Source organism: Aplysia californica, unplaced genomic scaffold (genome assembly GCF_000002075.1).
Source record: "Aplysia californica isolate F4 #8 unplaced genomic scaffold, AplCal3.0 scaffold00001, whole genome shotgun sequence".
Classification (NCBI taxonomy): Eukaryota; Metazoa; Mollusca; class Gastropoda; order Aplysiida; family Aplysiidae; genus Aplysia; species Aplysia californica.
In genome coordinates, this window is record NW_004797271.1 from 547,962 (window position 1) to 569,805 (window position 21,844).

Sequence of the window (21,844 nt, forward strand, 5' to 3'; positions counted from 1 at the left end):
TGGACATGATGCCAAATTTGACAGTCAAATACTTAGGGGAAATGATTCAAATTCAGATTTTGAAATTGCTGCATTGTGACAAAGCACGGATTAATGCCTTTTGACCATGGAAAAAAATATGTGACATGGAAATGAATAACATAAAATGTTTAGCGAAAGTAAGAATTTGAAAAGCTTACAAGCCATAATTCATTTTGATGGTTTCTTGGACTTAATAATAATAATATACCACTCATATCAAAGGCAATTCATTAAAAATAAATAATAGGTGGCATTTGTATTGTTCAAATTCCATCTCAACGGCAAGCTCTATGGACTTTACAGTCTTATATTATTACCCCAGCAGACCTGATAGCATTCTGAAACTATCTCAACTCCCTAGGAAGCATACAGTGCAAGCAGCCATTTTAGTAAATTTTACAGGCGCTAAAACACTAACATACTGTCAAGATCTTTTGCCCTCTATGTAACAATTCACACTTGGGTGAAGTGAGGAAAATTTGTGCAAAATGCCTTTTTCAAGGACACAATGTCAGACCTTGGCCTCAAACCTCCGAACCGGCAACCTCACAGTTAAAAGTGCCTTAGCCTAATCACTACACTACTACTACCCATGACTACTTTACATAGAAGGTGATTTTGGTTGCTATAGCTATCTATGCATCATGTAATGTTATATGTAAAAAAAAAGGTGTATTGGTACATTTCAACAGGAACTCTTGTGGTTTAGAGGTACAGTGTTCGCCTCTCATCCAAAAGGTCCTGGGATCGAAACCAGAGAGCAGTGAAAAAATGTACTTTTTAAAAAAATGTTTCCCTTTTTACCTCCTTTCCTGTTCTCACAGTTCTGTCATCATATTCTTTCATCTCCACTTTTCCTTCAAACCCCCCCTCTCCTTTAAGCTCTTCTCTCCTCCACTCCTGACTCTTTTTACTGCTGCTCCTGGTTCCTTCTTACTACTACTAGTAGTACTACTCTCTTTCAGCAGCACCCGTGATCTTAGGGAAGGAAAGATGGAACACCTTGCCTTCTAAAATGAAGGTGAAAAATCTTGGAGATCCTGTGTGTACGTTGTGCATGTTAAAGATCACTTGGTGGTCCTAAATTCGATATAAGAGAAGGCTTCTGCAACCTACGGACAGAATTCAAAATTAATTCCTACAAGTACTATAAGACTGAAAATAGTCTACTCGGTATAAAAGCAGAGTACCTTCAAAATTGGAATGTGGCTGCCTCGAGGCGAAGAGCAAGTGGCTGTACGAAATAGGAAAAACGGCCACATGTAAATGTGTAAAAATCTGTTGTAATGAAGATTGAAGAACCAGCAGTCAACTACCCCTGAGATCTGACCAGAGAATGCAAAGAAGAAAAAGAAGAAAACCCTTGAACTAATTTATATTGACTTTTAGCAAATTTTAAAAGCCTAGTGATTAGCGAGTCAAACTCTTTCTGTTGGTGTTTTCATGTTTTCAAACAAATTGAATGTCTTAGAAAAATGTACTGAACAAATACGAAAAAGTTCTGTTCACTCATCAAAAAAACAAAAAAAAAAAACCAAATCCAAGTTCCTTTGTCTTTCCATTTTATTCTCAGAGCTCCGCACAGAACAGTTAGTTTAAAGCTTCCTTTGTACAGCATAAACACAAACACATGGTCACTCAATTCATTCGCAAATGACCACTTGACACACAAGACAACCAATCACTCAATACTCATACATGCCACCACCAGACACATAAGACGACCAATCACTAAATGACAAGTCGGTGAAACACAATACAAGTAACCACTTGACACATCAGATGACCAATTGCTCAATACACATAGTCTGTACAAGTGACCACTTACATGAGATGACCAATCACTCAATACACACACAAGTGACCACTTGAAACACAAGATAACCGATCACTCAATTCATTCATAAGTGACCACTTGACACATGAGATGACCAATCACCCCATACACACACAAGATGACCAGTCACTCAATATACACACAAGATGACCAATCACTCAATACACACACAAATGACCAATCACTCAATACACACACAAGATGACCAGTCACCCAATACACACACAAGATGACCAATCACTCAATATACACACAAGATGACCAATCACTCAATATACACACAAGTGACCACTTGACACACGACCAATCACTCAATGTACACACACATGAAGTGAGATGACAAGTAACCACTTGACACATCAGATGACCAATCAGTAAATAATAATACACACACACACAAGTGGCCACTTGACGACACACACGATGACCAATCCCCCATCATCTGGATTCATCACGCTCTCAGTCACACTAGCACAAACTACGCAGCTCCCCTCTCCCCCCCACCCCCACCCGATGCCCCTCATACACCAGTGCCGTGTGCTAGGAGTAGTCGTCGTTTTCGTCCTGCTCTTGTTGTAACTGCTGCTGCTGCTGTAGCTGTTGCTGTTGTAAAGCCTGCTGCATCTGCAGCCACTGCTGTTGTTCCAGCAAGGCTTGTTCCTGTCGCGCCTACCACAACAAAGGGAGAAAAACATTTTATTTATTTGAAGCTTTCAAAGAGAAAAAATAGAATGAACGGCTATTTTTTTACATTGTTTTTTTGTCAATGCGTCCAAGAATGCCCAGGTGTTCACAATAAAATTATTACATTATGTTATTTTTAAGTCAAAGTTTTGGGCCCCCAAAAGGCACCCAAAGCACAAAAAATTGAATGTTTTCTAAAAAGTAATAAGTAATAGAACAAAGTATACATTAGTAGTAAATGAAGATTGTTTTATCATGCAAATCACAGCAATGACCTAGACCTTCAAGCTGTTCAGCAAAAGATCAGTTGCTTTTTTGCTTTTTTCTTTTGACTTTGTCGAGCTCTGACACTACCTATACTTTCAATTTCAATACAATATGAAAAAAATGGAAGAGCCAAAAGGTAGCAAATGGTATACCCTTTCAAGAAATTTTGTTTTCTATTAGGTATTTTGTGAATATTTGCTTTAGGTTAATTTTTTTAAATTTGAGGTCAAATTATTATTGACAACCAATAACAGAAACAGGAATAAAACCGAGCAAACCAGAAATAAACTGTCCCCATGGTTTTATGCACCCTGCATAATTTAGTAAAATTTGATCATTTTTTGCATAATTTCTGATTATTTTCCTTTATCATTCTTTGTTAAAATTAACAGAATCGCATAATTTCACATTTTTAGGCTCAGTTTGCATAATTTCCAAATTTTTCTTGCATAAAACGACGGAGACAGAATAAAGAAAGCTTTGGCAAGAGCTTGGGACACCGTCTTTCAGTGAAGTACCATTTCCGACTCTACAAAGACAGTTCCGTCCTTTCCCTCTCTTAGTCATACACACAAAGACAGTTATATTCTTCACCAATCCCCTCAGATCTAGAACTATGTACTAACACACTGGTTCAGATTCACCACCATTCTCTTTCCTCACTATCGCTGTCATGTGATATCCCTGGAAAATCATCAGGTCAACATCATTTAATTCAAATAAATTTCTCTGTGGAATGGTTGACACACAATTCACTCCAATGGAAGTCACTTGAAAAGACAACAATTCAATTATTTTTTATTCTCTTGTATTAACAGTAACAGGCCAAACAAAAAGTACTTTTGTTCTCTAGTGAAAGCCATTACAGTTGTCTATTAAAATAAAACGTTCACCAGGATCTGCACATAATGCTTGATAACCACACTATTGCTGGAGTTTAAAAAATATCGGGCCTAAAAATCGGCCTGAGCAGTCCAGTTACCAGAAGTGCCAAAGACTCATTGGAAACAGATGTGTGGGTACTCAAATTCATGGACTATATTTTATAATACATCTTATATCAAGACTATAATCTTTAGGCCTATAATACATTGTATAGGATGTAATACGGCAATATCTGGACAATGTCCGAAATTCAGATTTCTAATCCGCAAAATCAGCACCACCGACTTGTGGTTAGGATCAGCAGGCCAGAAAATTGACCCTGTGTCAGATGAAAAATGAAGTTAATAAGAGACTAACTCTTTATCTCTGAGGGGGGTAAGGTAAACGCACTACGCCATGCCCCTTTGTTGGTACAAAATCTAAAAATAACAAAAACGTCACTAAATGGGTCATTAAATCAAAACAAGTGAACTAATTTAGATAGTTCTTTATTTATTGAACAAACTCCCGGTAAAGGACACCAGTTTTTGGCAATTGCCAAAAAGTAATTCGATGTTAAAGTCGTCGTAAAGGAATGCGCCAGAGCCGCTATCAGCAGCTCACCTGCACAGTGGTTCCGACGCACAAACCACAAGGAGCGGCTTGCCGGTGATAAATAGTTAAAATATCTCTACCTTTTCAAACAAAGCCTGTTGTTGTTTGAGCAGCTCCTCCTCTGGGATACCCAAGTTCTCCAGTCGTGAGCTCCCACGACGTTTCTTCGCCGCCACGGCTTTCGCTTCTTTCAACACCGCCTTGGCCTCGCTCTTATACTCACCGAAACCCAGACTGTCCAGAGCTGAACGTGGGTGGAGGACACACAACAAAAAAAAAAGAGAAGAAAAGACTTGGTGTGGGTCTTCTTAATTAAACACATCTTTATAAATTACTCTCTACTTGGACTTGGATGGAAACCATATTATATCATGTTCTAATCTCAAAACAAAAAGGCCTGGAAAAGTTATCCTTTTCTTACATGGAAACCAAATAGAATGGAGTACGTTTAAGTCAAACATGGTTACAGGGTTAGACCTAATCCAAAAACATTTTTGAAAAACAGTGACATACATACTATGTAACTATGATATAATCTGACATAAAAAGAGACAAGACATTTCTAAACAGATTTTTTTAAGGCAATGATTAATGAATTATTTTTGTCTCAGGAGTTCAGCTAGCTTCTATCACCTTGATTAAATTTATATGTTGTAGATCTAAATTCTAGATCAATAATTAGATATGAATATGGGATCTATATCTAAAAGCAGTTAGCAGATCTAGGTTCCTTGAGTCTGTAGAGTAGACACCTCTAGTTCTAGATCAAAAGATAGACTAGTAAAGAGTAAAACCAAATTCAGGCACAATAATTGCAGCTGAGAAGAGGATTTTGAGCCTAAAATACATCCTATTAGCTTTGAAATAAGTGGCATCAAGTACAGAAACATGTACAAGTGAGTCTAATTTCTGTAACTGAGCTAGAGAAGGGATTGGATTTTTGCTTACTTTACTTTCATCCGCCGCTTATACCCTTTTGGGTGTCGCGGGAATTGGATTTTTGCAGACAAGAAAATCATGATATTTTTCTGTTCTATAATATCTAAAAAAAAGAAGTATCTGGACTAGAATTAGAATCAATGAACCACCTGAACTTTACAGCCTAACCTGTCAGCTAAGCGGCAGTTGTATATAAAAAATAGATACAGAGCATAATTTGGCCTTTAGGCAACTTTTTTCCTACTACGGGCTATCCAAACTCTTAAAATCAACATGGTTTACTTGCCACAGAAAGAGTTAAATTGTTAACCTTGATACGTCCAACAAAGCAGGTGGACTGCAACTAAAGAGCCAAAATCTTCAAATAGAAGTTTTTAATATATTTTTTTTAAATTCAAACTATTCATGCTCCACTGTAGTTTTCAACAAACGAACCTGCAACTACATGATCTGGAGAAATTGTTTTCTTGTTCTGTTTGACACAAACGTCATTTGCTTCCGAGGACACGAGGTGAATGAATTCGGTACAGCAGTTGAGGATCAGTTCTCTGGCATCATTTGCCACACGTATATTTGGTAAAAGTTCCTTTATCATTTTATTGAGAGCCGCTCTGGGAATGCTGAGGTCATCGTCCGGCTGCTGACCATCCTTGTCACGATTGTCTGCCATCTGCAAGAAAGAAACAGAAGGAAAAAAAAATCCCTAATAAATGAATACTCCTTGTACCCTCCTCTTTCACTGCCTGATATGGAACAGACATCAGTAGTCATGGTTCGCACAAAACCCTCATAAAAACATTATTTATCCCTTTTGTTGCCACGGGGTGTGTGTTCCTATTGTTAGCACTCATTTTCAGCAGTCTCATGTCTCAAAGCTAGTGGACATGGAGTCAAGATCAGGCCTATTCATAACATATTCGGACCTCGGGTCTTCTGTATTATCACTTTCCCCTCATCCCCCATTCCCTATGTTTCCCCATCTTACCTACCCACAAACAAATATACAAAAAAACACAATATCACACCAATACAGAACAATGTCACAAACATGCCATTGCTGGTCACCACTGCAGCACCCTGCTTTGTAATTCTTGAGCTAGGGTTGTCGTTTCTTGCTCAACTCAAGGACACACCCCAATGACCACCCACCTAAACCCTGTGTCACCGACATTAGCTTGACATTATTTTTTGAGTCTGAAACCACAACTCACAGACTTAGCCACAGGAGCCCCATATATATATTTTTTTAAATTTTATTTGGGGGGGGGGGGGGGGGGGTTATATCTCCGTACAGAAAAATTTGAGTCAGATGAATAACATGTTGTACGTCTTATAGACAACTACAAACTGAAATCTTGCCAACTCCCATGATGTCCATGGTACAGCACAAAGCTATAAATTCCACATTTTCATGACAATCAGTTTTTTCTTCTTCTTCCTAGGTCTCGATGACATCAGCTAGACAGTCAGTACAATATCGCGCACAAACTGTGCAGTCCATTTCAAATCTGAGAGACTGCCATAGAGCTTTCTCTCAAGGGGAGCCACATTCTGCCACGTCTGTGTACGAAGGGTGACGTAGCCCGGGCAGTGCTGAAGGATATATGATGGGCATCCTCCTGGTCGTGTCCACATTCACAGATCGCGGACTCTCCCACTTTAAATTTAGTGTGCATATGGTGTTTGAGTCTGTTGTGGAAACAACGGAGTCGAAAGATTGTGACCTGGTCTGCTCTATCAAGCATGTAGTAGGGGTCACGTCAGTTGTGTTTGGGGTGGGACCTTTTCCATGTGTTTCTTAAGGCAGATTTTATTTTTATTTGCGTTTTTGACTCTGAATGACAATCAGTGAAACTTGGATATAATATAACAAAGTAATTGAGCCAGACTTAATTTTGTTAAATCCGAGTTTTCATTATAGTTATGTAGCAATGTGAGAAACAAGTTGCATTTTGTGTAAGGCCAACCATACAGCAACGTTTTTTTTCTCCACAAACCAACGTGCAATTCATTGCGTAGATCTAGATCTAGCTGTATGTCTAAGCTGGCCTTTCATTCCAGGAATTCTTTTCTCGGCTGGCTGTACAATCAGGGTGTCAGGCATTGGTCAAACTAATTCCACACCTCTGGCCTCCAGTTACCAAGAAAAGTTTCCGTGGTGGAGCGCCACTCGAGCTCTTTCACTGGCAGTCGTGAGATTTCACACCCACACCATCCTGACCATCTTCATCACTCAGGGCTCACATGATGGGGTAACATCTACCCGCAATTTGCACCCCTACTCCCCTTCCTCGCCCGGCAGCATACCGTTAAGTTTAGAGCCGGCAGAACCAAACTTGCGAGTTTTGTTTCAATTCAGAGCTGAGCGGGCAAAACATTTTCCGTCTTAGAGGTAAAACCCTCGGAAGGGAGCAGATTTTTCTTCCCGGTTTCGCGTTGGACAGGTTTCCGTTTTATACAAGTAGCAAAAGAGGAATATATCAAGGGGGGAGCAGGGAGTTTCCGTTAAGACAGGATTCTGTTGAGGCAGGTTTGACAGTATTTACAGTCCTTCACATTAATGGTTGTCTGAGGAAGATCATGAAAATTTACTGGCTGGACACTATCAGATACGGAGACAAACCAAACAGTAATCAATTGACTGTGATGGATTGGACACACTCTAAGGAAGTCTGCCCATATTCCGAAAAGATAAAGCCATAGATGGAACCCCCAGGAGAATAGAAAGAGAGGGTGGCCAAACTCCACCACGGACTGAGATCTAGAGGCAGATCTCGGACACAGCAGGCCAGAGGTAGAGAGGATAGCACAAAAATGAGACAGGTGCCTGAGACCTGAGGTGGAGAGCTCTTCTTAGCGGACTATACCACCCAGTACAAAGCCAGGGAGAACGAAGAGGCAAATGAATAAGTATAAGTTAACGTTAGTGGTTAGATTAGCACAGTGTCTATTTGGACATGGACACGATCCTTCTAAAAAACAATTTCCCCTCTTTAAAAACATGTATTGCATGTCGATTTAGACCAAAAAGAAAACAATCACGATTGGTTTTCATCATTCTCTTATAATAGAAAAATAGAATTCAATTTTATGCAAACTGCAAAGATGCATTGGTCCAAAAAGAAAGAGAAGCAACTTAGGGCTAACCCTAACCCTAGATTCGGGAAATACAGGTTAGCCTAGACCATTTGAGCCAAATTTAAAAGGGCAGCATGGTGTTGGAGCCCAAGAAATGAGGTCACTAATTGGACATGACGAAATTTAACCCATCCAAAAAAATAATACATTATGATACCCCCTAAACCCTAAGCCGCACACATGCGGTTAAACATAGAACGACCCACCTGCCTGATACGCTATTAATTTTAGTAGTGTGATGTCATCACATCCTGGGATACCCAGAGAACATTTTTAGAAGGCCGTGGAGATACCCATTTAAAGATTCTCTACTACACGATCTTTGGAGACACCGTGTGGAACAACATGTTGGGTCAGTGGCTAGACGTATTATCCGTCGATGTGTTTCCCACGTTAAAATTTCACACTTGCGGCTAACTGCAGCCCACCAGCCATGCTCTGATTGGTTACAAGTTATAAGGTTTCCGGTATGTTAATTACATTTTGGAATTCCAGTACTTGGACATGATGGAAGATCGCTTAGATCGTTGATGCTCAGAACAGGAAGAACGCTGATGCTTGAAATTGAAACACGGTAAATACAAAGACAATAAACCGCACGAAAAATGCCGTAAAGACGCCGGAGGATTACCCGTCTGGGACCGGGATTCGTTCCAACGCTCATAAAATAATTGTACAGTGGAATCCTGTTATAACGAGAGGGAGGGGACCGGTGCGAAATGTCCGTTATAGCACGATTCTTGTTACGAGGGATCCAGTAATAAATTCAAGGGAAATAGTAAAGTAGGCCTAATAATCTATGAGTTTGGCGTTCTGTTTATTCCTTTTTGTATTTCCCCTGACTGATGGTGATTTGTTCAACATGATCTCTAGGTCTAACTTGATAAAAAATCGAATTAGGTTTCTTTCTCTAGCACTAGCAATGTTGACAAATCGGCCTTGGCGATCAGAAAGAAGGGGCTCTGGCTCAAGGCTTACTCCCCCGCTGCGTTGTCCCCCACCCCACCACACCCTGTGGTGCGTTGCGTCTGCTTGCGTACGTCACACAGTCACTCCATCCATCTATCACATTGTGACCTCTCCATTCCGCACCTGAGAAGTGAGAGGCACGGTATGCCTAGATAATATAGACTGGGCTGGCCTTTCACGCGATGCGTTCTGCCACACCCTCTCCACTCATTCGCTCCGGCCTTCATTGTTGGTTCGCGTGGGCTCTCCCATTCTTTGTTTCGCTGGATCACCAACAACTTAAGCAATGCCAATGAAAATTTAAATTTTCACTTTAGCCCTTTTTTTTTGGTACCTAAGAAAGAATTTTCAATTCTAAGAATTATGCTTCTTGAATTTTGAGAATCGGTTCATAAATAAAAAAGTTATGGGGTTGTAAAGGTTGGCAAAATATGGAAGACCCACATATAGGAAAATACTCCTAAAAAGTGGACCACGCAGTAGCAGATTCTGTAAGAAAATCGACGATATCTCGGTAACTAATTGGAGTGTTCGAGAGAAATTTGGCTACCCGATGTGTTTTTGAGTGTAGAAATCATTTCTGCAATCAGATTTACTACCAATTTCGTAGTTATTTTGTTATAATTAAAATTATGGTGTACATATTCCGATTTTGCAAAAAAGGGGTGTCGGGATGAGTCCATTTTATTTATAGCATCGTATCACAACATGGGATCTTTAAGAATATATGTCGGCAGCGTGACTAAATAATTGCAAAGCTTTTTATGATGACTTTAGACCATGCCAACCGTAAAAGATAAGTTAATTCAATCTAGCATACCATACAATAAAAAATTCTTTTTCCCCGTTGAGACGCGAACACCCCGAGACGAGATAACCTCGCCTCGGAATACCCCCATTGCTATGTTACAGGGGAATAGAGAGAAAAACAACCAGATGCGCGCGCCCGCCATTGCCCTATTTCAAGTGACCAATGAACGGGCCCGGAATAGTCATGCGGGGATTTGTAGGTCACATACATTTGCCACGAGAATGAGGAGAAAATGGCCGGTCTTCGTGCGAAGCCGCTTTGGATCGGGGGGTAGTCGTGCATTTATGATCGGGTCTAAACAACTACTTGACACAGAACGTTCAAATTTGAGCACACTATAGAGGATAGATAGGTCTATTACCATTTAGGCGTTGAAATTCAAACTCCTTATAGTTTTCGATGTACACGATACGAAAGTGTTCCCGACACCAAAAGTATAGGTTAATTTATATGTACGAACTTCAACGTCCACATATCATTAGTTTGCCTTATTTTCTGATTGGTTGCCGAGTTTCATTCGGATTGGTTCGGAAATAGAGCAGACCGAGGTTGACAAAGTTAGTCACCTACGCTTCGGCCGGGTCCGCAAAATCGCCCGTAAACGGGGACCAAATTTTCGCCGCGCGGGAAAGCCCGATTGGCATTGCTAAACAACTTTCTCAACTGGCAAGGTTTTATAATATGTTTAATTGGTCTGTGTGCTGTGCACAGCAGCAGCAATATTCCGTTACAACCGACTCGCGTGTCGTTCTGACTGAGCAATAGCAGTATTTTGTTTACAAAGATAAAGAAGGAGAAAAAACGTGGTTTTAGAATAATGTCTTTATAACAGACTTCTCGTTGTTTCAGGACTCGCTATAAGTGGACTCCACTGTAGGACTATTCGGCCATCAGAACTTCCAACAGCAAAGGTAGATTAACTCACTGACTAAGGATCCCGTCACAGGTACAGGGCAGGCGGTCGGTTCGCAGGTACGGATCCCATACCCCTGACGGGATGGACTTTGCGGTTTTGTTCCGTATCTTGTGCTCCCGTCACATGAACGGGAACAAAATCCAGTGCTAGTTTTGCCTCTTGTTTTGTTTCGTGCCGAGTTTGGCGGAAGTTTCGTGGCAACTTTTTAAGCAATTGAAGGTGAAGGACAGTCACCTCATCTGGGGGGTTGACCTGACCGGAACTCGCGCTATGTTTTTTCTATACAAATGATAGTAATCCGACAGTCGCATCGAAGTAACGGTCGCATGAACAAGAATCACATAATTCGCTGTTTTCGATACTTCTGTACGTTTTGCTAGTTCTAGTGACTCAGGATATGATGTGTCTAATAGTTAGGACCCTGGATATGTACCCGAACACGGCCCGAGTCGTAGTTTTAGGGCTAGATCTAGCACTAGTACTGTTGTTGTTGTTCATGCGACGAAATCACAACTTCGTTCCCTTCATCTGTCTCATGTAATTCAGTGTATGGGTCAAAATTAACGCACAGACCAGCTTTTATATTTTCACCAAACACTCACACATGGATACAAATCAAAACAAAACACTTTGAACTTTTATTTTTGTTGTTGTTGTGAATTTCATTCTATCTGTCATGTCTCTGGAATTTTTTTCGAAAAATCAAATTCATTCCAATTTTGAACCAATCATATTTACAATAGGGTAATTCTGAGAGTTGTGGTAGTGTTTTGAAATACCCCTCAAAAATGCCAGTACTCAGCACTAGTGATTTGTGAAAGGGGCCAGTAGTCAGTGAGTTAAGCTTGATATGATCATAGACACACTTCCGTCTTTGGTGACATGCCGGTTGGCTATATTTAGATGTAGTCACGTGATCGGAGAGGTATCTCGGTCTGACGTCAAACAAGATGGCTGCTTTACCTAAAAATGGTTTGCCTCGTTCTACATTTTAGGCGCATGATGCGTAATCCGCACCCTGCCCGAATCCAGTCAAAAATGTGAACAAAAATAAATCAGTGAACATCTGGAAGATCTTGGTGATGGTGTAGTGTTGACTTTTGTGCTACCACCACCATCCTAGAGCAAGATCTAGATCTAGAGTCACGTCACAACTCATTATAGCCGATGATAGCCTACTCATCATCATAGTAATCATAGAATCTAGATCTAGATTCTCGATCTAGAAGTAAATAGAAGAGTAATCGGCGATTGTTCAGATTCCCACGTTTAATTTTCACAGCTCATGTTTCGCTTTGATCCATAACCCTAGCCCTAACCCCAACCCTAACCCTTACCCTAATCGCTAACAGAGATGCCAACCACAGAAAACCGAAATGAGTATTGGGAAATTTGAAAATGTGTATTTTCAGGGGAAAATGTGTATTCCCCACGACCGACCGACCAACTAGTAATAGTAAAATGTTAAGGGGGTCAAGCAATATTTCCTGAAAAAAAATTACTAGCTCACCAGCTCGAAAAAGGGAGCACCCACACGTACAATATACATGTATCCAATCAACAACATGTCAGTGTTCAGTGTCGTACTGGGGTCTTGTTTGACTTAAATATTTCAGTCTATTATACCGGTAATATTTTCCTCTCATAATTATGTAAAAAATAAATCCTGCTTTGAGAGTTCGGAAGGGCCTAGAACAAAAATTTCGACAACCAAGAACCAGTCTGGGTGTCATGATTCATATTATGAACTGACAGACTCAAATTATTGCTCAAACTCAGAGAAAAGCGATAACTTGAAAGACTCAAGTAGACCCATCATGCACTGTGAGAGTTGTAATAACTGTGGTAGGGCAAGATGTAGTGACACTGAAAATCAACCAGTCTTGAACAGAAAGCCACAACATACACTGTAGGCTAGGTATAATTTACTATCACCCATCCAATGAAACGCAAACACATTATTTCAATAACACAGACTTGCAAAGTTTGAAGGGTCCCGATTCCACACATGGCCTGCACCAACGCGCGCTTTGCAGAAAGCTCTTTTCAAAATTTTGAAATGTGCTTCCAAGTTTTTGTCCTCTGGTGTTGCCTTCACACCCTCCCCCATAATATCTTAAACCCCCAAAAAATCAATAATCTCCTCCCCTATTCCGTAGTCCTATACTTCGCAAGGCCGTTACTCCCACCAAAGACGGTCTTTGCTCACACGATGCCGCATTTATTTATGACACGAATGCGCGCAGGTTCAGTGACCGGTCGCGATGGCGAGCCAGACAATCTAAAAACCGGACGACGCTTGTATTTTATTTTCTTTTTTTTCCACAAGTGACAGCACAGAGGCGAGTCCGAGCATTGATTAAATTTTATTTGCATGGCGACCTTGCGTTTATACTGCACAACCTGCATGTCACAAAAGTTGCGTTATTAGACAACTGCTGGCAAACTACTCGGTGGTAACGAAAGCGAAAGTAGATCTTGATTTTCCCGATCGAGCCTCGGTGTTACATACGCTTCCGCCTGCCGCCATAGCTGCCTATTCGCTAGAAAGTGAAACGTACTCTCCGGACCGGGAGAAGCTGAACGAATATAATATCACGATCGCGACCGGCAAAAATAAACTTACTAACCACATCGGACTTGGTTTTCAAATATTCCAGTTCTGCGATACTGATACTATTTTGACAAAAGATGGGACTTGAGATAGGTTTACTCACCCAAGCTGAATCTCGTATTTTTCGCATTCCAGGATGCGTATTTTTTCATGAAAAGTCGTATTCGCGTATTTTCGGCAAAAAATCGTACTAAAATACGTAAAATCGTACTGGTTGGCATCTCTGCGCTAATCCTTACCCTAACCCTAACGGTCCTAACCCTAGATCTAGATCTAGATCTAGTCTAGACTCCAGGTCTAGATTAGATCTAGATCTAAATCTAGAAGACTAGATCTAGATATTAACCCTCATCCTGCGGGAGCCGGGTTTAAATGTAGCCCGATAAGCCTATTTCGGCACCTCGCCTGCGTCCTGGTCCCGAATCAGTGTAGCTCCTGGCTCAGCGCACGCGCATCCTCTTACGTGTCATTCGGGTCCCGAGTCGGACCCCATTCCCGCAGGTCAAGTGTGTGTGCATCAGTCTGCTTGAGTTTGTGTGCGTTTGTGGCCGTCTTCTAGAACCACCTACGTTGGTTCGTAATCGAGGCATACATCTCATTCAAAACATGCGAAGTTGATAGCTCTAGATGTTCGTCCAATGAAATTATAGAAGAAATTGACCCACTTAGACATGAGGAGCTCAAAAGGATAGTCAGGAAACAAGACTTCCATTTTTCTATACAAAATATTTCAAATGAGCTTGATTTTGTATGAAATGATACTACCTGAAGTATTCAAAGGGTACTCAAAACTATCAAACAAGCTTAAATTTTTTACGAAAATAAGCTTGTTTGATAGTTTTGAATACCCTTGTGCAGGTACAAAGAACAATTTGAGTGTAAAACATTCGGAAATTGACCTAAATTATCCCCTTTCGAACCTCAGGTCATTCATAACAACAAGAGCGTCCAGAAAGGTTATTCAAATGGGCGTAACTACTCGTAATGTCTTATCAGCTTGTGAGAGGGGGTTATTCATGTGGGTAAATTTTTACTTTCACTCCCGCACACAGATGCACTGTTTCAGGGGTCAAACTGCTGTACTGTTTGCTGCAGATCACACATAAAGCCACTAAAACTGTCGCAAATCAATTATTTTCAAGACAATTTCAAATCTAACTGTAAAATATCAAATTATGGGTGTAAAAACAGGGGGGCATGCCCCCCTGTAACCCCCCAGATTTTCTTTTACCCCAGTGGGGCAGGCCCCCCTGGAACCCCCCGATTGGTCCAAGGCATGTCTATCTCGGTTAAAAACAATCAAATATTTTTTAAAAACTATTAATTTGCGACGGAAATGAAGTTGATTAGCAATGCCAATGAAAATTTAAATTTTCACTTTTGCCCCCTTTTTTTTGGTACCTAAGAAAGAATTTTCAATTCTAATAATCATGCTTCTTGAATTTTGAGAAACGGTTCATAAATAAAAAAGTTATGGGGTTGTAAAGGTCGGCAAAATATGGATGACCCACATATAGGAAAATACTCCTAAAAAGTGGACCACGCAGTAGCAGATTCTGTAAGAAAATCGACGATATCTCGGTAACTAATCCAAATGTTGGAGAGAAACTTGGCTACCCGATGTGTTTTTGAGTGTAGAAATCATTTCTGTTGTCAGATTTACTATCAATTTCGTAGTTATTTTGTTATAATTAAAATTGTGGTGTACATATTACGATTTTGCGAAAAAGGGGTGTCGGGATGAGTCCATTTTATTTATAGCATCGTATCACAACATGGGATCTTTAAGAATATATGTCGGCAGCGTGACTAAATAATTGCAAAGCTTTTTATGATGACTTTAGACCATGCCGACCGTAAAAGATAAGTTAATTCAATCTAGCATGCCGTACAATTAAAAATTCTTTTTCCCCGTTGAGACGCGAACACCCCGAGACGAGATAACCTCGCCTCGGAATACCCCCATTGCGATGTTACAGGGGAATAGAGAGAAAAACAACCGGATGCGCGCGCCCGCCATTGCCCTATTTCAAGTGACCAATGAACGGGCCCGGAATAGTCATGCGGGGATTTGTAGGTCACAGACATTTGCCACGGGAGTGAGGGGAAAATGGCCGGTCTCCGTGTGAAGCCGCTTTGGATAGGGGGGTAGTCGTAGATTTACGATCGGGTCTAAACAACTACTTGACACAGAACTCTCAAATTTGAGCACACTATAGAGGATAGATAGATCTATTACCATCTGGGCGTTGAAATTCAAACTCCTTATAGTTTTCGGTGTACACGATACGAAAGTGTTCCCGACACCAAAAGTATAGGTTAATTTATGTGTACGAACTTCAACGTCCACATATCATTAGTTTGCCCTATTTTCTGATTGGTAGCCGAGTTTCATTCGGATTGGTTCGGAAATAGAGCAGACCGAGGTTGACAAAGTTAGTCACCTACGCTTCGGCCGGGTCCGCAAAATCGCCCGTAAACGGGGACCAAATTTTCGCCTCGCGGGAAAGCCCGATTGGCATTGCTAAGTTGATATTCGTGTTCAGCGCATCAATATTTAGTAGAAAATAGACAACTGGTAGCTGAGTGTGAGATGGGAGGAAAGGTAAAAAAATACCTTCATGTGTTTGTAACACTTTATAAATAGAAAGCTATGAAGGATAGAGCGTTATTTTCATCATCAGTTAACACACTCCCGCGGTATTCATGGCGAAAACACATGTGTCCCGGCACGCGCGCGCGCTGTACACCAACGGTACACACTGAGTGACCCCGGCGGCCTGCCCGGCACGTCCGACGTAATCGCGGTTGCTGATAAGATACGCATCTGGGCACAGACGCAGGATAAGAGTACCCTGAAAAACGCTAATCAGAATTAAACGGCGCTTTTTCGGTAGTTCCCACCCCGCAATTGTTATTCACAGGTTTTGGCCCCAAGAGTAGGGGGGTTTCAGGGGGGCTTGCCCCCCTGACCTAACAAAAATAGGAAGGGGGGTTTCAGGGGGGCATGCCCCCCTGAATTTTACCAGAATTTAATGTTTTGCTGTTGTTAGGTTTGATATCTTAGCTCACTGCGAATCAAACGTGATCTAGAAGTAGGTCAGGCTCAAATAAAGGGGGTGGGAACTACCGAAAAAGCACCAATTAAACGCTACCCTAACTCTAACTCTGTAACTCACCAATTGTCCTCCTAATCCTAATCCTAACCAATTCGGCCAAGGAGTATTTTAAAATGATCGGAATACAGGTATGGGGGGAGCACCTTCACTCAGTATAGTAGTATTAGTAGTGTACATTTAAAATAGCCCACATCTGTGCTATAATCGAATCAAACAGATCATTAAACCCACCTTACCATTCGATATGTGAGGAGTCCTGTCGTCTATCGGTATCAGCCGTGCTATGGCTCGGCTCGGACTCTGAATTGTGTGTGAGAGTTATGGTTCTTGTTGCTTTTGTTTATTAAAAAGTAAAACTGCATACTGATTTTAGCAAAACAATAGTTTTTTTAAAGGGTAACTTTGAAGATTCGAACGGCCCCGCTGACCCGATCAGCGATCTGCTTGGATCCAGGGAATCCAGCCAAGGCCTATTAAAAACGTTAAAGAATTATTTTTTTAAGTCCTAAAAAAATAACATCCCTTTACTGGGCAAAATTCAATGTAGGCCTACTCATTTAGTAGCGTAAAGAAGGAGGGATTGGGGGGCTTGCCATGACCAAACACTGAGATCAATCAGATCCTAAAAAATGAATAATGATTGAACCAAAGAGGTTATAAACAGAACTAGAGGTCTTGGCTGTGACGTCACGGTCGTTTCAAACTTGAGGGGCGCGACGCCATTCCGGAGGGGAATAAAAGTAAAAGGCCAGTCGGTGCACAGCAACACTTTTCAGTCACGGGTTAATGATACTCTGCGAAGTCTTTTGTTGTTGATTTCTTTTTCATGTGAATTGCCTATCGCTAAAATGTACTCATAGGGATTCTTCTATTGTTTACCTTAAAATGAGCCAAATAATCTCCAAATAATGCAAATAGGGCCTTTTACACAGTGAGGCTATAATATGGGAGTGTAAAATTCAGAAAAAATGAATGAGATGGACTTGATGATCACTTGTTAAAATAGAAAACATAATTTTATTGAAATCTGTTGCTGTGGGTCGCTCAAACAGTATATCTAGATTTAGCACCGCTCGTATCGGCCCTCTGGAATCAGGAATGTAACTGAGGAGCTGCTCGTAGCTTCAGCTGCAACTCTAGCACACATTCAAGGCTGCTTGAACGGAAAAGAACCACTGTCGATCTGTTTTTGAGATGAGAGAATATAAAGTAGCCAACCAGGCGTAACTACCCACATAAGACAGACGTAAAGGCAAAGACACGCCATGGATGAACGCCGCAGTCCTGGCCTTTGATGTGTGTACGATGGTTTTGAGCGGGCTGAAGAAACAGTAGGCTAGTGGTTGCATTGGACTTAGAAGACACGTACAACAGGGAACAATACGAAGCACTGATGAGAACGCTAGTCAACATGAGAATCACCCCAGCTTTGATTATCTGGATTGGAGAAGCAATTTTGAAGAGGGTGGCTATGAGGCTTGGCTCGTGGGGATCAAACGCTTGCACGATCACACCTAGCTTTCCTCAAGGCTCTGCCCTATCACCTGTTTTGTTCAACGTGTATACAGTAGGAATCACTTCTAGCCATTTGGATTGGAAGGTCCTGGCAGGACACTAAAGCTTTAAGCGGATTATGACGGTCTTGCATACCGCACAGGGAAAGACACAAAAATGATCGCCAGCAGTATACAGAAAGAGCTTGGTAGGATTGAAGCATGGTGTGAAGCAGTTAATGGCAAAATCCATCCTGGAAAAGCGACAGTACTTTGGTGCTCCCTCAACAATCGAGCAGTGAAAGCCCAGATGCCAGATGTCTATATCAAAGGCCAGACAATCAAAAGAGAAGAAACACTGCGCTACCTCGGAATAGTGTTTGACAGGACTTTGAGTGGAAAGGAGCACATATCGAAAATCGTCACAAAGGCCAGAAAAGGGCTGAATGCAGTGAAGGTGATGGCGAGAGACAGGATGCATCAGAGAAATTTGGTCTTGCTTTTTGACATGCTTGTCTTGTCTCAGGTAGATTATGATTTTCGTCTGCTGACACTGTCCAAGACGTAACTTAGAAGGCTGGACGCGATCCAGAATGAAGGAATGAGAGCCATACTCGGTTGCACAAAAGATACATCAGCTGCTGCAATCCGATATGTGCTAGGCCTACCCGGCATGAACGAAAGACACTTAAGCTCGCACAGGTCAAAGCCTTCTACCTGAAAGTATGCGCAGAACCACAGAATCCTCTTCATGACAAAGTGGGTCATCAGACTAACCCAAGACTTAAACGGGGCACGGAGTTGATGACACAGGCAGTGCAAACCATTGAAGAGTGTGGTCTCATTGTGGGGGCAATCAGACGAGGGGAGACATGGGTACATCTTGCGGACGAGGTGAAAGACAGAATCACTCAGGTGATTGCTACATCAGGGCGTGAATGTCGTGAGTGGCCTGAAGGAGCAACCCATGCGGAAATCCAGGTTCTAATTGAAGAGAACTGCAGAGAGGATGAAACCATTATCTTCACTTATGGCTCTGTTCAACGTGGGATCAAATCAGGCTGGGCTTACACGGCTTCTTGCCATGGAGTAACAGTCCAGGAGGCATCTGTTGCAACGGGCCTTACTACATCAAGCATGTGCATGGAGATCAAGGCCATCACGACTGAGGCTCTGAAATGGTTTTGCACTAATGGATATCAGCAGGCTATCTTTGTTACAGACTCAATGAGCACTCTGGATAAGATCTTGACAGGCAGCCTTTATGCAGATCGGTTAACGGCAATCCAAGACAGCAAAATCAGACGCTTGCAGTGGATCTTGCAGGAGTCAAGGGAAATGAAAGAGCAGAGAAGCTAGCAGGCTCCACAAACATAGAGGGAGTGCTTACCCGTGATTCTTCAATTGTAGTATAGCCCTTGTCCGAGAAAACCTAGCTAGCAGCTGTGACGATGACTCCTTCATGAAGGAGGTTGTGATTGCGAAAGGGGTGAAGCTTAATGGTGAAGGTAAGAGCAGGCTGCGTGACCCCGTCAGACGCTACACTACAACAACCAGCTGATAATTGAGAAATCAGTCTGCCCATACTGAAATGGACCCCATGAAGAGGGGCGAGGAAGCATGGAGCATCCCGTCTTCCTAAAACCCCAGTTCTAGATTCACCAAATATCAAATAAAAAAGACCGGCGTAATATTCTGTCTTATTTGTGGAACCGATCGTGGAAGCTACGAACCGATACCAAACAGCATGTGCAACAACAGCAGCAGGCGTTCATGGAAGATGGGGTGTTGAGTAGCCAAACACCATTGCCCATCAACGCCAATTTTAGAAAATATGGTGGACGTTTAAGATAAACCGGCTATTCATCTAAGTGTTGCATTTTAAAATGTTGTCAGTATATAATCATAATTTTGTGCCCGATATTAAACAACGCTCTTTGGATGTGCGCACAGGATTCATACAATGAGTGACTTACAGTATCCCAGCCTACAATTAATTGCTCATTTTGAGACAATAACGATTTAAATTATTAGATAATTAACCCAGTCTTAACCCCCGCCATACTCTATAAATATAGGCTTTGCAAACTCTATGAAGACCTAGGCTTTGCATCAGTAGTAGCAAGAGAGTGTAGACAACATGTCATAAAAGAGATCCATTTTGTTGATATGAAATTGTATTTTGTCTTAAGTAACGAACTCATTTACTCACTATGTCTCCCTCCGCACATCCCCCACCCCACCCGGGGAAAAACAAAAAATACCCTGTAGTATATCTCTCTGTTCATTTGTAGCCGATATTTAAGTGCATTTATTTATGTTTCCCATTATCTGTCAGCAGGGACTGTAGGCTATTCTATATGCGTGTAGGTTAAATATAATTCAACACCAACAGCAAACAAACAAAAACTTAAATATAAAACTGAACTAAGCTTCAAACTCTATGAACACCTAGGGGTTGTGAGGGAAGCGCAGCGTGACAGCGCTGTCTCCTCTAAAAAAAATGGCGACAGAGCTGAGTGGCCTCACACAGCCATAAATTTACGTGGGTGACGTCACAGTTGCGACCTCTATTATAACCTCTTTGCGACTGAACAGACAGTGAAACACGCATATGAACAAAAACAAAAAAATCAACATGAAAGTAGAGATTCAAAAGTATTATAATATTGTTAGTTGTTGGAAATACGTTTGAAACCAGGAAAATGGACTCACACATATATATATATATATATGCGTGTGTATACATGATGTACACCTGCATGATTTGTGTCCTTAGTGTTTTTTCATTATTTTATGTTAAGCAAATTAGCCGATGACATTTTGTTTGGTTAAAGGGTGAATCCCCTATGATGAATCATTCAAGATTGAAACATCTTTTCTGTTTTCCATCCACAAGAGGATGCGAAAATTCTGCTGTTTGATGTGAACCCAGTCTAGGCTCTTGCCATGGAGCTTAGCATCACGCGCAATAAAGAACAAAAGCAAATTATTTTTAATAAAAGTATTTATACACGGTACGTTGCTGTAGTGAAGAAAGAAAAACATTATTAGATTCCAATTTAAAACCGCCTCAACTAACTGATATTGATATACAAATATTACATGTACAAGGCACCTGCTTATTCATTGCTTGTTCTGATCTTCATGACATACAGAACAATTAATGAACATAGTACGCACGTAATTTTAAGAGATCGCTAACAGTAGAGTTGTGGGAACAACTAGACATGAAGACATAGTAGGTCCATATGGACTGGGAACCGAAATGAAAGAGGAGCTAAAAAAATTAACTGATAGAAAGGGCCATTCTGAATGACGTGATTATTTGAAACACTTGGTATGGCTGGGAGCAGCAAGAACAACATACAACATTGCTGCAAGCAAGACAGAGTGAAGTGAAGGTCCGTGATCGCCCACGCCAGTCGGCAAGGCACCGGATGATTGTGGACAGTTCAAAACTTCATTCAAGTGTGCTCACACAATCTCAGTCCATAAGATGGCTTAACCAAAGAGTGTACAAAGAAAGCCGTGGGAAAAAACAAGTGGGGTTGGAA

General features: G+C 41.3%; 1 protein-coding gene across 2 annotated transcripts; it reads right to left on the reverse strand.

The window, feature by feature from the left end:
- Positions 1–1,566: 1,566 nt before the first annotated feature.
- Positions 1,567–17,118, reverse strand: LOC101849504 (protein Dr1). 2 transcript variants are annotated; one of them, XM_005088784.2, is made up of 4 exons: positions 17,031–17,118; positions 5,663–5,897; positions 4,369–4,532; positions 1,567–2,527 (listed from the first exon to the last, which is right to left on the reverse strand). In XM_005088784.2, the coding sequence occupies exons 1-4, from the start codon at positions 17,031–17,033 to the stop codon at positions 2,399–2,401; spliced, it is 531 nt and encodes a 176-aa protein (XP_005088841.1). In that variant the 5' UTR covers positions 17,034–17,118; the 3' UTR covers positions 1,567–2,398. The 2 variants fall into 2 exon arrangements, with proteins under 2 accessions (XP_005088841.1, XP_005088842.1); XM_005088785.2 differs by having other exon boundaries at positions 17,026–17,105.
- Positions 17,119–21,844: the final 4,726 nt, after the last annotated feature.

Bases quoted from the DNA above. Each gene is read 5' to 3' on its own strand.
- LOC101849504 (XM_005088784.2), bottom strand. The intron at 4,533-5,662 runs GTTCGTTTGTTG...ACCCACGTTCAG, and splicing joins TCCAGATCATGTAGTTGCAG to CTCTGGACAGTCTGGGTTTC. The intron at 2,528-4,368 runs GTAGAGATATTT...TTGTTGTGGTAG, and splicing joins AACAGGCTTTGTTTGAAAAG to GCGCGACAGGAACAAGCCTT.